Source organism: Seriola dumerili, unplaced genomic scaffold, assembly GCF_002260705.1.
Source record: "Seriola dumerili isolate Sdu_G_001 unplaced genomic scaffold, Sdu_1.0 BDQW01000290.1, whole genome shotgun sequence".
Lineage (NCBI taxonomy): Eukaryota > Metazoa > Chordata > Actinopteri > Carangiformes > Carangidae > Seriola > Seriola dumerili.
The window spans coordinates 1,417,651-1,431,904 of record NW_019174545.1 but is presented as its reverse complement, the minus strand read 5'-3'; the positions used below and the strand labels follow the sequence as shown (position 1 = coordinate 1,431,904).

At 39.7% G+C, this 14,254-nt stretch overlaps 1 protein-coding gene across 1 annotated transcript; it reads left to right on the top strand.

Annotated features, from left to right (window-relative positions):
- The first annotated feature begins 5,172 nt into the window (after positions 1-5,172).
- LOC111230849 (melanopsin-A-like) lies at positions 5,173-12,122 on the top strand. The gene is made up of 9 exons (XM_022757711.1): positions 5,173-5,339; positions 7,304-7,437; positions 7,636-7,839; positions 8,154-8,325; positions 8,472-8,633; positions 9,887-9,994; positions 10,151-10,325; positions 10,670-10,816; positions 11,046-12,122. Exons 1-9 carry the CDS (start codon positions 5,173-5,175, stop codon positions 11,451-11,453), a joined length of 1,677 nt encoding a protein of 558 aa, XP_022613432.1. The 3' UTR covers positions 11,454-12,122.
- Positions 12,123-14,254: the final 2,132 nt, after the last annotated feature.

Below are 14,254 nucleotides of genomic sequence, written 5' to 3'. Positions count from 1 at the left end.
TTGTTATTGATTGAAATTCATTCCACTTATCGAAGAGCATGTTATGACCTGCTTTTTCCACATGGTTTGATCTATAACCTAGATTCCCAGTATGGCAGTTAACAGAAATCCAGGCAAACACTAAAGAGGCTTAAAACATGCATTGCATGTGAGATTTAAAGGTCTATACCATATCCATCATTTCATGTTTAACTCACACTTCTCTTGCTGCTGCACCTTGTAACATCTGCGCCTGAAACCAGAGCAGCATGTGGATGCATGTTTACTTTTACTAAAGCGAGTGAGCAGCGTTTTTACTCACCGTCTGTTTAGGGTGATAAACCACACATCATCACAGTACACCTCATACAATAAGTGATATCTATGATCAATAGCTCTATCTTAAAATGAATGGCAGGATCTTGAGCATAGACAGTAAACATGGAACAGCCTCAGTACATATATTATGATGTTAAAATGCAAAACTTCTGTTTGCTTGGAGGACATTCAACTCTTTCAACCACTCCAGACAAATGACCACAACAGGAGTGCTGCTGATATTAAATTCAAATCTATTTTTGTCATTAAAAGGCAGATTTTGTGACACAATCCTCCAAAGGCAAACCATTTCATTTACTCTGTAGGAGGTAAACTTCCCATGGTGTGAATAGAAAGTCTCTCTCATGTGTTATTCTTGAGAGCATATACATGTATTCGTAGTAAATACAGCAAGCTACATTAAGTTATGATGTTCTTATAACCTCTCTCAGAGGTTTTTAAGTCTGTTTATTTGCTGGCAGAATGTCTGAAGAACAGATACAATTAAGATTTGGTGGGAAGTTACGGCATGGGAACATATGATCAGTTTTTGGTGCTGATGCAGAAAAAAGGATTTCATCCAAATTGTGAGAAAGGACAATGGTGCTGTTCTCCCCACTACACTTGAGTAATAAAAAAAAAACAACTGGTACATGCATCCCATTTAATCTGGATTAAAAAAGTGAGCCAGTTGTCATTGCTACAGAAGCCACTTCAGGGCAACAGGCACCTGACAGTCAACCTCCTAGGGCATATTTTTTTTCATGTTGATGGTGCTCTGTACAGTATCTATGACTTATTTGCCCCTCTGTTCTGATCTATTGATCTCCAACTGACTCATGTGCCAGAGGACGCAGGCCTGGTCATATGACCAGCACCAGTCAATAATAATTAGTCTGTTTCCACTGTTGGACAAAAGAGAGCTATATCTTTAAACAGGGTATTCGAGCCCAGGACTTAAGCACCAGCACTACCAGCTGGTTCAATAGTAATTGACTCATTGACATGTGGAATGCTGAGCACCACTGTCCGGGTCATGCTCCAGGAGTTCCACACCACTGATGTGTTTTTCCATTAAGACAAGGTCATTTATCCAGATCACATGGAGTGAAACAGACAGGAGACTACAGCTAGGTGGCACTGTGATGATCAGAGACATGAACTTACAACCTGCAGGAAAACCCTTCTGATAACTTTTACACCCGTCAACAAATACAAACCACAATGCATACAAAAAACAAGATTATAATTTGTAAGCAGGATATATAACTCGGTTTTGGAGATAAATTAAACTGCACAACTGTCAAGTAGATTAAAGATTATGTTAAGATTATGCTGAAAGATGTTTCTGAGTGGTTTATATGTTGTCACCAATTGGATCCATTAGGTGTTCTGGAAAAGGCCTCCTAGTGTTTCCACAGGGGAAAATAAATAAACAATAAACAAATAAAATAGAAAAAGCCATGTTAAGCTTAAACTTTTTTTTTTGTGTACATTCAGTATCTTAGAGAACCTGAAATGCTCCTAAAATATAGATGAAATGAAGGCCTAATGACATTTCTCCATAATTAATGAATTGTTTCTAAATATGTTTTTATGTAATGAACATTTTCAGGACATGCAGCATGGTCTCAGTTGTATGTTTTAATGAGTTTATGTAAAGTGACTCTGATTCTCTTGTGTATGAATATGCTTTGCAACCTGTGCTAGAATGCAAATACATTATGTTCATTGTAAGGTAGCATACCTTTGATTCATTGCATAGTCTACAATACATTACCAGAATTTGAATTTGAATTTCATCTTTTAATTTGAATTTTGAAGCATTTTTTTCCTGCAACCAGCAGCTTACATCTGAGAGAGAGCTGAGAGCAGGATGAAGGGTGTGACTTGACTTGACTCTTTCATCTTCTTCTAATCCCTCTCTAACTGAAGCTTGTTGCAAAGAGTGTATTAACATGACAAGTGGCCTTGTAGTCACAGTCAATGTAAAGCAAAGCAACATCAAACTTGACCCATTTTATGCAATCAAAAGGCAAATCTGCATTTCCAGTTTTGTCTAGTGTTTTGTATATTTGTTTAGAAGCTTTTAGCAGTTCACAATATACAGTATATATTTTATCTTATTTCAGCTTTAGTAGTTTACATAGTAGATTGGATGTCCTGTTGTATATTTCCCTGCTGTTGTTTATTTCCTGTTGTATATTTCCTGCTGTGCTGACATGCAAGCATAAACACAATAACTGTGATTAGGTTATCAAAGCCGGCAGCAGAACCGTACAACAGTAATCCCCTGTGATATCTCTGTGAAATGGTTGCACAAATACATATACACAAGTACATATACATGCATTCGTGGACAGACATGCATGCTGGCACATGCCCCCCACCCCACCACACACACACACACACACACACACACACACACACACACAGTACATGCATGTAGAGTATCACACAAGTTCTTATTCCAGGCAGATCAAACACTGATCTACATGCATGCACAGTGTGCAGATTAAGGCTATCCCTTGCTCTAGGGGCTTAGTTGGCATCTCTGTCTAAGCTCTGCATTCTTCAACACCCTCTATTCCCTTCATCTCCTTTTACCAACATGTCCAGCACCATAAAAAGCAATGACCAGCAGATGTGGCGTGCTTCTGACCCATGTCCTACAGGCAGTCATGAGAATATTACTCGGACCAAGGCGTTATCTTGTCCCCATTTGCTCTTGGTAACTGATTCATTTAAAACCATTATAAGTAATTAATCAATAACAAGTCTTTTCATTATAGACAACATGCACCTGGTGCATTTCACCAAGAAACGTCAATTTCCCTTCTTTAGTATAAGATAATGGTTTCTCAATTGTTAAAGTGTAAATTATATCTGATGACTATATAACATATATATTTTATAGCCTATAGTCCTCACAAATAACTTATTTGTAATTGTTGATGCATTCATTTTCAATTGGTACATCAGCATGGTCATGACAGTAAAGAATTACACACAATGAACAAACTAGTCTTAGATATTTCAAAATTATAATATTATCTTGTGATATATTTCTATGAAGCCTTTGAGTACTCATTTATAATAACTGGATTACAGTATTTTGGATTTAGAATTAACTTTTGTAACGCTTTCTTCCCAGAGAGAACAAGGACTTTCTCAAAGCTGTTCCCTCTGCACATGAATAATCTGCATCTACAGCTGAATGGACGGTATGAAACGTTGGAGACGTGTGTGTGTGTGTGCTGGATCATGATGTGTGCCTTGCGATTCAAAGCTGTGGTGAATTGACTCCATAAGTTATGAGTGGAGAGACTAATTAGCTGGGCTGTGTTCCATGAGGGATCTTAAAGAGTCTGAACTTGTTAGTGACACAATGATGTCGCAGCAGAGCGTACATGGCTAGGACAAGAGAACATGACCGTCTTTGTGCACCATGCCTGAATGCTTGCATGCATGGAGGAGGTTTCACAGAACAGACTCATTAGCACGGGGATGACTGCTGTAATGAGCCACAGACTGGCAGGAATCAATAGACATGAAAGGTGAAGGGCATGCATCATTGTGTGCATGTGCAGTTTACAAAGTCTAATGCATGCCTGAGCTAAAATGGCTGGTAGTGTTGGTGAACATCATGACTGTTATGTAAGAAGCTGGTAGTTAAAGGGTTAGAGCTCAGGGCTGGGCCATATTATATGGAGGGGGAGAGAGAGAGAGAGAGAGAGAGAGAGAGAGAGAGAGAGAGAGAAGAGGAGAGGAGAGAGAGAGAGAGAAGAAGAGACAGAGAAGTGAGACGAGAGAGAGAGTAAGTAGGACGAGAATAGAGATGAGAGAGTGAGAGAGAGAGAGAGAGAGAGAGAGAGAGAGAGAGAGAGGGGTAGGCGAGGGACACAGTGAGTTTGAGGAGAGAGGGAGAGAGAGAGTATGACAAGGGAGCAGGGTTGAGAGAGCCACACAGAGAAACATGGGACAGTGAGAGTGAGACACAGGGACAGAGAGAGAGAGAGAGAGAGAGAGAGAGAGAGAGAGAGAGAGAGATGAGAGGTTAGGAGTTGCTAGTTGGAAAGATAATCAGAGACAGGCCACTGATTCAGAGCCTGGTGCACAGCTGCTGTGACGAGGCTGCAGGCTGACACTGAGTCGACGGACAGTGACAATGTGTAACAAGTGTGGGATTTAATGTACTGGAGAGTATCATCAACTCAATAACCCAAGAGTCAGACAGGAATCATTTGGATACCTGCGGGTGGAGGACGCTTTGGATCTGCAGACCGGAGGGGAATATCAGAGAGGATGTTGCTTTTAAAGTACATTTGGAGAAAACTAATGTGTGCACAGCTGTGGACGTCATTGAATATCTAACACTACCTGAAAAAGAAGTAAAAGAGGAACTGTTATTTTTTCATGCTCTACATTTTAATACCCATATACTCTGTAATATCTCATATCTCTATAATGTAATATTGACAGCTTGATAACATTTGGCGTTATAGAAGATATATCATTTTGTACAGATAATCTTTTTCATTTTTCCAGCTTTTTCTCCAGATTTAAACACGTGGACTTGACTGGATTTGACATTTCACATCTTTACAAAGTGGAGATCACCTGGTCCTACATACTAAATGGATGATTTATGATGGGAAGAACAGGGGTTGCCTTCTGTTGAAAACAATCAGTAAACCGAATTAATCTAGACCTTAATGTAGCTTGATCTAAAGAAGATACTGTACATCTCCACTGCATCTCTTGTCGCAAATGATACAACCATGGAGGCCCGACACGAGCACAATGAAGTGGATTACAAACTAGTAGACCTATTGCATCCTGCCAGGTTGGCAGTCCTGACGAGGTGTTTGAACCATGTGGTCCACTGAAAGCATGGAGCCGGAGAAAGCGCACACCCAGAGCAGCTTCTTCAGCAAGGTGGATGTGCCTGACCATGTTCACTACATTGTCGCTTTATTCGTCTTTGTCATCGGGACACTGGGCATCACTGGCAACGCTCTGGTTATGTTTGCCTTCTATAGGTGGGTTTGTGTGAGTGGTTTGTTTTTTGTTTTTTTTCCAGAATTTTACTTTGAGTTAATGAGTGCGTGTGTTCTTTTCAGTGGATTTACCCTGAGTATCTGACTGTATTAGCCTTTATCATTTTTAATGTGGGTCTTCCTTACTCAGAGCCCTGAGGACATGTTATAATCACTCAGAGATGTTATGGTCTCAGAGGGAGCGGAACAGATGGAGAGGCATACAGAGAGAACTAAATCTGTGCAGGACTGTGGGTTTTGATTGTTAGAAATGGTTTGGGAGATATTGCAACATTGAACATTGCAATTAAGGTTTATGCATTTTTGCAGTCTTTAATTCACTGCAGAGTGAGGATCATTATATGTTGTGACTTTTAGGATGAAAGGGGTTTCCAAAAAGCTGCCGATTATCAGTAAAATAATCTTTGCATCTTAGTGTCCGGGCTGAAAGATCATCTTAGTTGCATGGCAACTAAGTGAAACATAGTGTTCATGGTAGAAAATCTGTCTTGTATCCTTGAGAAATCATGTGGACTACTGTATAGAAAAAATGTGTTTAAATAAGGGTGATCTTTCCCAGGTTTTCACTGTGCAAATACGCATCTGCAAAACAGGTGTAATGGCATGAGTAATATAAAACCTCAACTGGGACACATCTATTTGCGATTTTACCCAAATTAGTTTTTTTTTTTTTTTTTTTTACCATTTTCGTGCTCTGTGGTTTGGGCTCCTCGGAACATAGCAACAAGTCCTCTGAAATACAGCAACATACTATGTGGTAAAAAAGTCTATAAGCATACATAGCTCAAACAAACAGCAGTGACTCAGACTGCATAAAATTATTGTGCATTTCACTATAAATCAAATGTACCATGTAGTTCAAAGCAATGGTGAAATTCACAGCCCATTTACAGTCACAAGCATCAGCTAAGGTTGAATATAAACGGTAATTTTTTTCTAAATATTTCAAGTAATTCTTCAAGATGAGTGACTCTCAAATTGTAAATTTTTCTTTGAGAAGCAAAGTATGTGTGTTATATGTTGTGTAATTTGGACAGCCATTGACCTCTTATTGTGCTACTGACGTTAACTGTTTCACAGAAACTGGGTCAGGGAGAGAAAGTGTGTGTGGGTGTGTGCGTTTGTTCTGGGGATTGTCAAGAGCTTTTATATTCCATCTGTCCATCACTGTAGATAGATTAGATGGGTCCTCCATTGTGTTGTGCTGATAGTTTGTGTTTACTGAATCAGAAATGCACATGATGTTATGGGTTCTGAGAAAATTCACACACACACACACACACACACACACACACACACAGCGAGAGACAGACCATGAGAGAGAAGAGAGGGAGGTAATTGACTGTCAGGTGAGATGTTACCCGGTACGATGATTTTCTGGGAATAAAGTGAGTACTGTGCACACACGCGCACTTGTGATACTTCGTCAGACGAACACATAGCCAGCTGTGATCCAACAACAAATGCACAAATATTCACAGGCATAAGAAACCACATTGTTTGGTGTTCAGGGGAGCTGGTGGAGCAGCCACTTTGAATTCAGGAAAACACAGGAGCAGAGTTTAATCAATAAAGAGCTGTGGAGGCAGACAGCGGGTCAATATGCTGCTTAATCAAGCTGGTATGAATGCAGGTTCACACAGAGTTGATCAGTTCAACACAGGGCTTATATCTAATTAATTCTGACATTGAAACAGCACTGTGTATATTGAGTTAAGCATTCAAATAAAATCAACTGAAAGAGCCAAGTTCTCATTATAATGAACATATTGTGTCAGTACAGTTTACTAACCATCAGAATTCCCTTATTCTCCCTCTATGTGTGTGTGTGTGTGTGTGTGTGTGTGTGTGTGTGTGTGTGTTGTGTGTCATGTGGGTGTGTGTGTGTGTGTGTGTGTGTGTGTGTGTGTGTGTGTGTGTGTGTGTGTGCGTGTGTGTGTATATAGTAACAAGAAGCTTCGTAACCTGCCTAACTACTTCATCATGAACTTGGCGGTTAGTGACTTCCTCATGGCCTTCACACAGTCGCCCATTTTCTTCATCAACTGTCTGTACAAGGAATGGGTGTTTGGAGAGATGGGTAATTCTGCTTTTTATTTCTAGTACAACACACTCAGTTCAGTTCTGCTCTGTTAGCATTACTGTTAGATCTTTTCTAAAGCCTCAAAGACAGATCTTATATTTATAAATCATATTTCTTTTTAATCAAAAACACATTAGATAAAGTAATATGTTCTGCTGAGTCATTTATATGTTTGTATGTGCTCCCTCCCTGTAGGCTGTAAGATGTATGCATTCTGTGGCGCCCTGTTTGGCATTGCCTCCATGATAAACCTACTGGCCATCTCTATCGACCGCTACGTGGTCATCACCAAGCCCCTGCAGGCAATACACTGGAGCTCCAAACGAAGAACCGCCCTGGCCATCCTCATGGTCTGGCTTTACTCTTTGGCCTGGAGTCTGGCTCCTCTAGTTGGCTGGAGTGAGTTTCATTTACCTGAGTGTCCTTTCTTGTAATCCTCCTTCACTTGCCTCACTAATACTGTACCATGCCATGAGAGAGTCTAACAGAAACAGGCAAAGGACCTGCTCTTGTTTTTCCTACTGTAGAAAAACTGATGTGGGGATGAATATAACTAATCTTCATTCATTCACCTGCAGTAACAGAGTTCACCTGTGATCTTAATCTACTGCTCCTCAGACATTACATCAAAACAAAACTAAGGCTTAATTCAAACATGGTGTTATCTTCCTGTAACTTCAATAAATATATTCAATGTCCTTTTACCCTTCTAGGCTCTTATATCCCTGAGGGCCTGATGACATCTTGTACATGGGATTATGTCACATACACATTGGCCAATAGGAGCTACACAATGATGCTGTGTTGTTTTGTTTTCTTTATTCCACTGGGAATCATCTTTTACTGCTATCTCCTAATGTTTCTGGCTATAAGGAAGACTAGCAGGTATTGTAACTACACACACACACACACACACACACACACACACACACAAGCATATATATATATATATATATGAAATTTGGATATAAAGTTTGTTTTGGGGTCAAGCTTTCTCTTTGAATGCTCCCTACGTCCTGCTCCACCTACAGGGAGGTAGAACGTCTGGGGACTCAGGTGAGGAAATCCACCCTCATCCAGCAGAAGTCTATCAGGAGTGAGTGGAAGTTGGCAAAGATCGCCTTTGTCGTCATTGTGGTGTATGTCCTCTCCTGGTCACCATATGCCTGTGTCACACTGATTTCCTGGGCTGGGTAAGACTTGAATAAATCAATCCCTCTTTATTGTCCCTAAGGGAGAAATTTGGTTTGCAGCCAGGGGAATAATAATTTATGGTGGAGTTAACATTTTAAATGTTTCTTCTTCTACTTATTTGTGTTAAGCATGTTGTGTCTATAATTGCATCCCTGCCATGTTGTATCAGTGTTCTCTGAAGACTCCAACCATTTACTTTTTAATATATATAATGTATTATATGTATTTTAATATTTAATATTTTAATATATTAAGAGAATATAGAGAAGAGGAGAAGAGAATATACTGTTTATAATTACCCATTGAAGTTGAAGAAATAGTATGGGCAATGTATGCTCAGTATATGTACAGGGAACACTTCTCACATAGTGAAAAGTCAAATAAAAAAATAACAAACTATTTACAATTCCCACAACAAACATTTCATTTAGGCTGTTTAGGCACACAACACACAGACAGCAGTCACACTAATATTAACTTCTGGCAATTTCTTCAAGCAATCGGGGTACACACTAAACTATAACATAAATACTGTAGATCTAGAGATGTTCATTGTATTCAGTTGCAACATCTCACACTGCATCTTACATTAGAACAAGACTAAATCTAATCATATCTAGTTGCATCAAACCCTTCGTCGTATATAAAGAATGGAATCAGCATGGTACAGCATGGCAGTAATACCAGACCTCCTGGTGACTTTCATGCTACACACTTCCAGTAAGGATGGTGTGCTGGCAGTTTGGATGAAAATCTCCCCAAACTGGCACTGAATGTGTTATTATATAATGTAGTGTCAGCTACAAGCCAAGTATCCCTGGATGAGTGACATACAACAGACGGTGAAGTTGCTAATCCAAACTATCACAACATTCATTAAACCGCATGTCTCTGCTGGGACATACAGTAGGATGGGACGTAGTTATGTAACTTTGAAATCACATCTTTTCCCTGCTCATTCACAGGGGAAAGGTAGTCTTACACACACACACACACACATACAAACACACACACATGAGCGCGCACAATCAGATGGATTTAACCACCCCTCAGTGGCAGCTGGCCCATTTTGGCTAATCCTTGACCCAAAATGCCTCTTCATTTTATTGCAATAATATATAGAGATAAAGGGAACTTTGAGGCATGTTGTGTTGTCACACTACAAACAAACAACTGAAGACTGCAAAATGAACAAGATTATTTCAAACTAGGCTGATGGAGACTTTACATTCTGCTGCTCTTTCTCATTCAGGCATGCCAACATCTTGTCGCCATACTCCAAGGCCGTCCCTGCAATCATAGCTAAAGCCTCCACTATCTACAATCCTTTCATCTATGCTATCATCCACAACAAATACAGGTAAAGGATGACTCAGAGTTGTTGTATTCATCCTGTCAATGCAGCAATTCAGATAAATTGTTAACAGCATTGACAAATTGCAGTTACTTGCCTATAGAAACAAATTTAAAGTAAATTAAGTCTACCTGTGTTTTTCTGTTGTTCTTTACTCATTAGGATGACTCTAGCAGAGAAGTTTCCCTGCCTTTGGTTTCTGTCTCCTACTCCTCGGAAGGAGTGCATCTCCTCCTCCTCCATCAGTGAGTCCTCTTTCAGGGACTCCATCATCAGCAGACAGTCCACAGCATCAAGGACACACTTCATTACAGCTTCACCCAACTCCACAGTCATGGTAATTGTACATAAGATAATTTCTTCCCATTAATTTTGTATTTCCCACCAACCTTGTAAAAAAAAAAAAAAAAAGGATAATTTTGTTATTTTAAGTGTTCTTTAGGAAATATTTGCCTAAAGGCGTGTGTAGAAACATACATACTTGCTATCTTCATCATTAATTAACAACTTTGTTGTGAAGGCCATCACTCCAGTGCTTTAATTTCCTGACACAAGATAAGGACATGTTCATGTTCAGGTTTTGGAAAGTTAGATTATATGATGATCTGAGTTAGATTAAGCTTGGATAATTTCCATTTAGCTCAGTTCGTTCAGCTCAATCAGTTCTGTTCTGTCCTGTAGGTATTGAGGGATGTAGAGATGGAGCCTCTGGGCAAGAAGTCATGTGATTCCTTCAGAAGCACGTCTTCTTACAGTCAGTCTTGCAGAGGGAGGTCCTACAAGAAACAGTTAGAGCGGAAACCCTCCAAGACCCATACAGCAGAGAAGGTGAGAAAACACAACACGAAAAAGTGTGACATGAGCTCAAATATTTTTTTGGTTTATTGAGGAAACTGCTCTGATTTTTTTCCATGTGTGCTTGGAAGTGTTTGGATTATGTTAGTTTTATTTGCCTGCATGCATTCATGTATCATGAATTGATGTTTTGCAAATTGTGTTCTTGTGTATTTGAGTTTGAATTTTTTATTTATTTATTTTTTGGTTTTTAAACTGCTAGCATCCATCCTCCATGGCTGAATCATCCAGCACCTGTGAGCATGAACTGGTCACCAGCTCTCTGACCATCGCTACTCTCCCCCTACTAGTTCTTACCAGGAGGCGCAGCCAGAGTCTGACCAATGATATTTCAGATTCTGGAAAGGAAAGATGGAGTATCAGTGACAGGCTCAACAGCCACAAGAGCGATTCTTTTGATTCGCTAAATTTCAGAAAAGTCCCATCTACTGATCCCAAGTCGCCTCAGGGTGTTCCACGCATAATCGTCATCAGTCCGACTTCTGAAAGCAGCCTCATCAACCATGACAGCGTCTGCCTGGAGGAGAGCGTTGAGGCAATGGAGAACAATGTTTTTGTCAGTCTGAACTTCTCATCAGAAGTCTTTGAGGCAGTGGAGCTGCTCTCTTGACGAGCTGGACTTCAGTATTTGCCCTTGTACTCTTTTCCAATAAAGCTATATTATTTATTAGAATTTCAGACCACAGATCACACCACACTCTTCTCCACAGGCCCAGACGTGTATTGGCTGTGGACAAAGTATTCACCCACTGAAATCAATATTTGAACTGTTATCTGTTTCTGAGCTCACTGACTCTGACCCAATTCCAATCCGGCCCCTACACACTCCCTCTACCCTCTCTCCCTACCTTTGCGCGTTTGTGTGAAGGGTTCGCCATGTTAAGTGTTGTTCCAAACTAATGACCCGTAAGTGGGAGAGGGTTATAAAGCCCTCCAACACCGAGTGCATCGATGCAGGATTATTATTACAAACCACACTCCCAGACGAGTGCAGCATCACTTTGAGTCCGGGATAGATGAAATGCCATTTACCGTCCAATGTGAGTTCTGTGTGTTTATTTCCAAAGGACATGTAATAAATTATCTCAAACAGACATTTTCACGCACACATGACAAAATTAGAGGTTACATTGTATTTTGGAATGAACATGGCACTGTCTACCACCAAAAAAACGGGATGTGTTTTTTTATTTGATATTTGAAAAATAAACTGTTGAAAAAATGAGGATATAATTAGATTAAGACAAGCTTGCCGTTGTATTTATACCCTCCCCCTTGATGAAAGAGGCCCTCCACAGCCACGAGTGCGACTCTACACACAGTTACACTCCGTCTCTGACTGGGAGTGCGTAGGGACCGGGTCGGAATTGGGCCCTAGTTTCTTAGGTAGCTGGAGTGCAGAAGAAATGTTGGTACGGCAAATGAAACAATATGACCTGGTTCCTGGAATGCAGTGTGCAGTGTTTGTCAGACTTGGCAGGGACAGGGGCACCCTGAGGGGGCAGCATGAGCTTGGGGCCCAAGCTTGACAGGCTGGATTCTTTGTTTAACTATTCAAACTAAGGTGAAATTGTGATATAAAGTTTTGAGCTAAAATGTTTATATGTCAGTTGTTTTAGGTCTACATCACAGGTTCTCTGACTAAAGAAAGCAAAGCAATAACTTTAGGTTGTGAGGATGTACTTAGAGTATATAAAGCATGTGCAGTATATTCAATTCTTGTCTCGTGGTAGTAGTTTCTTTAGGCAGTGTGGACCTTTCCAACTTTTCATTGACAGCGAGATAGTGGTGTAAGGAGAAGGGGAGGTCGTAGACACTGGTCAGAAGACTTAAGTGGGGTCAGATATGTCTCATAAAACAATGAATGTTTTGCATTTTCTTTGTGATGACTTTTAATGTGTCTTGCTAATTGTCCGGACACTGTGTTTTATAACAAATGCTCCACTGCTCCCTCAAACTATTCCCATTCAACAAAAAAAAAAATCATAATTGTACTATTTCTGTTGTTACGATGTTGTTGCCAGTGATGTTGAGTGAGCGTGTGCTTTCATTGTCCCATTATGCAAAGGAGGCACTAGTAAAGTTTATATATAAGAGTTATATACATATATGACCAAAGATGTTCACTGAAGGCTTTGTTAATTTTGTTTATTAGTTTGTTTGGCTGGTTAATTGTCCTTTATTTTTAGCCAGATAACAGAATCACACCAGTCACTAAATGACAGCTGCTCTTGTTCCTAACTTATTCCTGTTCCTAATTATTATAATTCCTCCAAGCTAATTTGCAGCATGCAGTAGCAATTTCTGCAAGTACAAAAGTAGCTCCTGACTTGATTTACAAAACTGAATGTGAATAAATGTAAATCAAGTCAGGTGTGATGGCTGTATCATCTGTGTTTTAACATTTGATACATGTGCATTTGTTGGTTTTTTAGCTATAAATATTATGCAGTAACAAAGTTGAGGACATGTAGGAGTAGCACTGTTTCGTGTTAGTTCATGTGCTGATCAAACATTTCTGAATCCAACTTTTGGCACAATTCCTGAGAAGAGTGCCCATGATTATCCGAGAGCAAGGTCTCCACTGGTCAGGTAAGGTCAACTCTGTCACCAGCCAGTGTTAATTACATTTTTCAGTTCTTAAATATCTGCACATGAATAGCAATTACAGTATGGTGAAAGGGAAAGTTTGCTGCTGTGGTGAATAAATTGTGGTTTAAAGGTAATTATGGCTAATCCTAATTGGACAACTTGACAGCCTCGCTAAACATACCAAAAAGTCTAACTTTAAAGTTTGTGTAAATGATTAATGCATACAATATACTTACTGTATAGCTATAGTTTTAGCTCTGCACCACGAGTCATCAGAGGGAAAAGATGATTTATACCTATGAAACTGAATAATGATTTTGATGTATCTCTGTTTTGTAACTTTATTTTGTTGTTAAGCTCCATAAAGTCCAATATTTGCATGTTTCCAATTTCTGAGGCTGAAGTTGAATGTACTGTACATTGAACTGTCATTAGTGAATGACAGTTGGTGCAGCTAATTTTGGGCTGTAACTGCCAAATGGACTGGAGAAGAGGAGAGTAAAAGCCACCTCACATGGCTCACTGAAGGTCACTTGGATAGTTATTTTTATATTACACAACATTAAGTGCTGTGTGTTACTTTTTGTTTATATTGTTATGTAAATTATTGTAATTGTGTTCAATTAAACAGATAAGAGTGACAAGCAACATGGGGGGGAGTATTGTTAGTGTTTTTGTAGGGGCTTCAATGTGACCTTTGACATAATTAATCACCTCCTCCTCCTCCTCCTCCTCCTCTTCGTCCTCTCTAAATTTCAAAGGTACTGGATTGATCTTCTTTAGATTACATTTTACCGACAGGACAGACTCAGGCAGAGC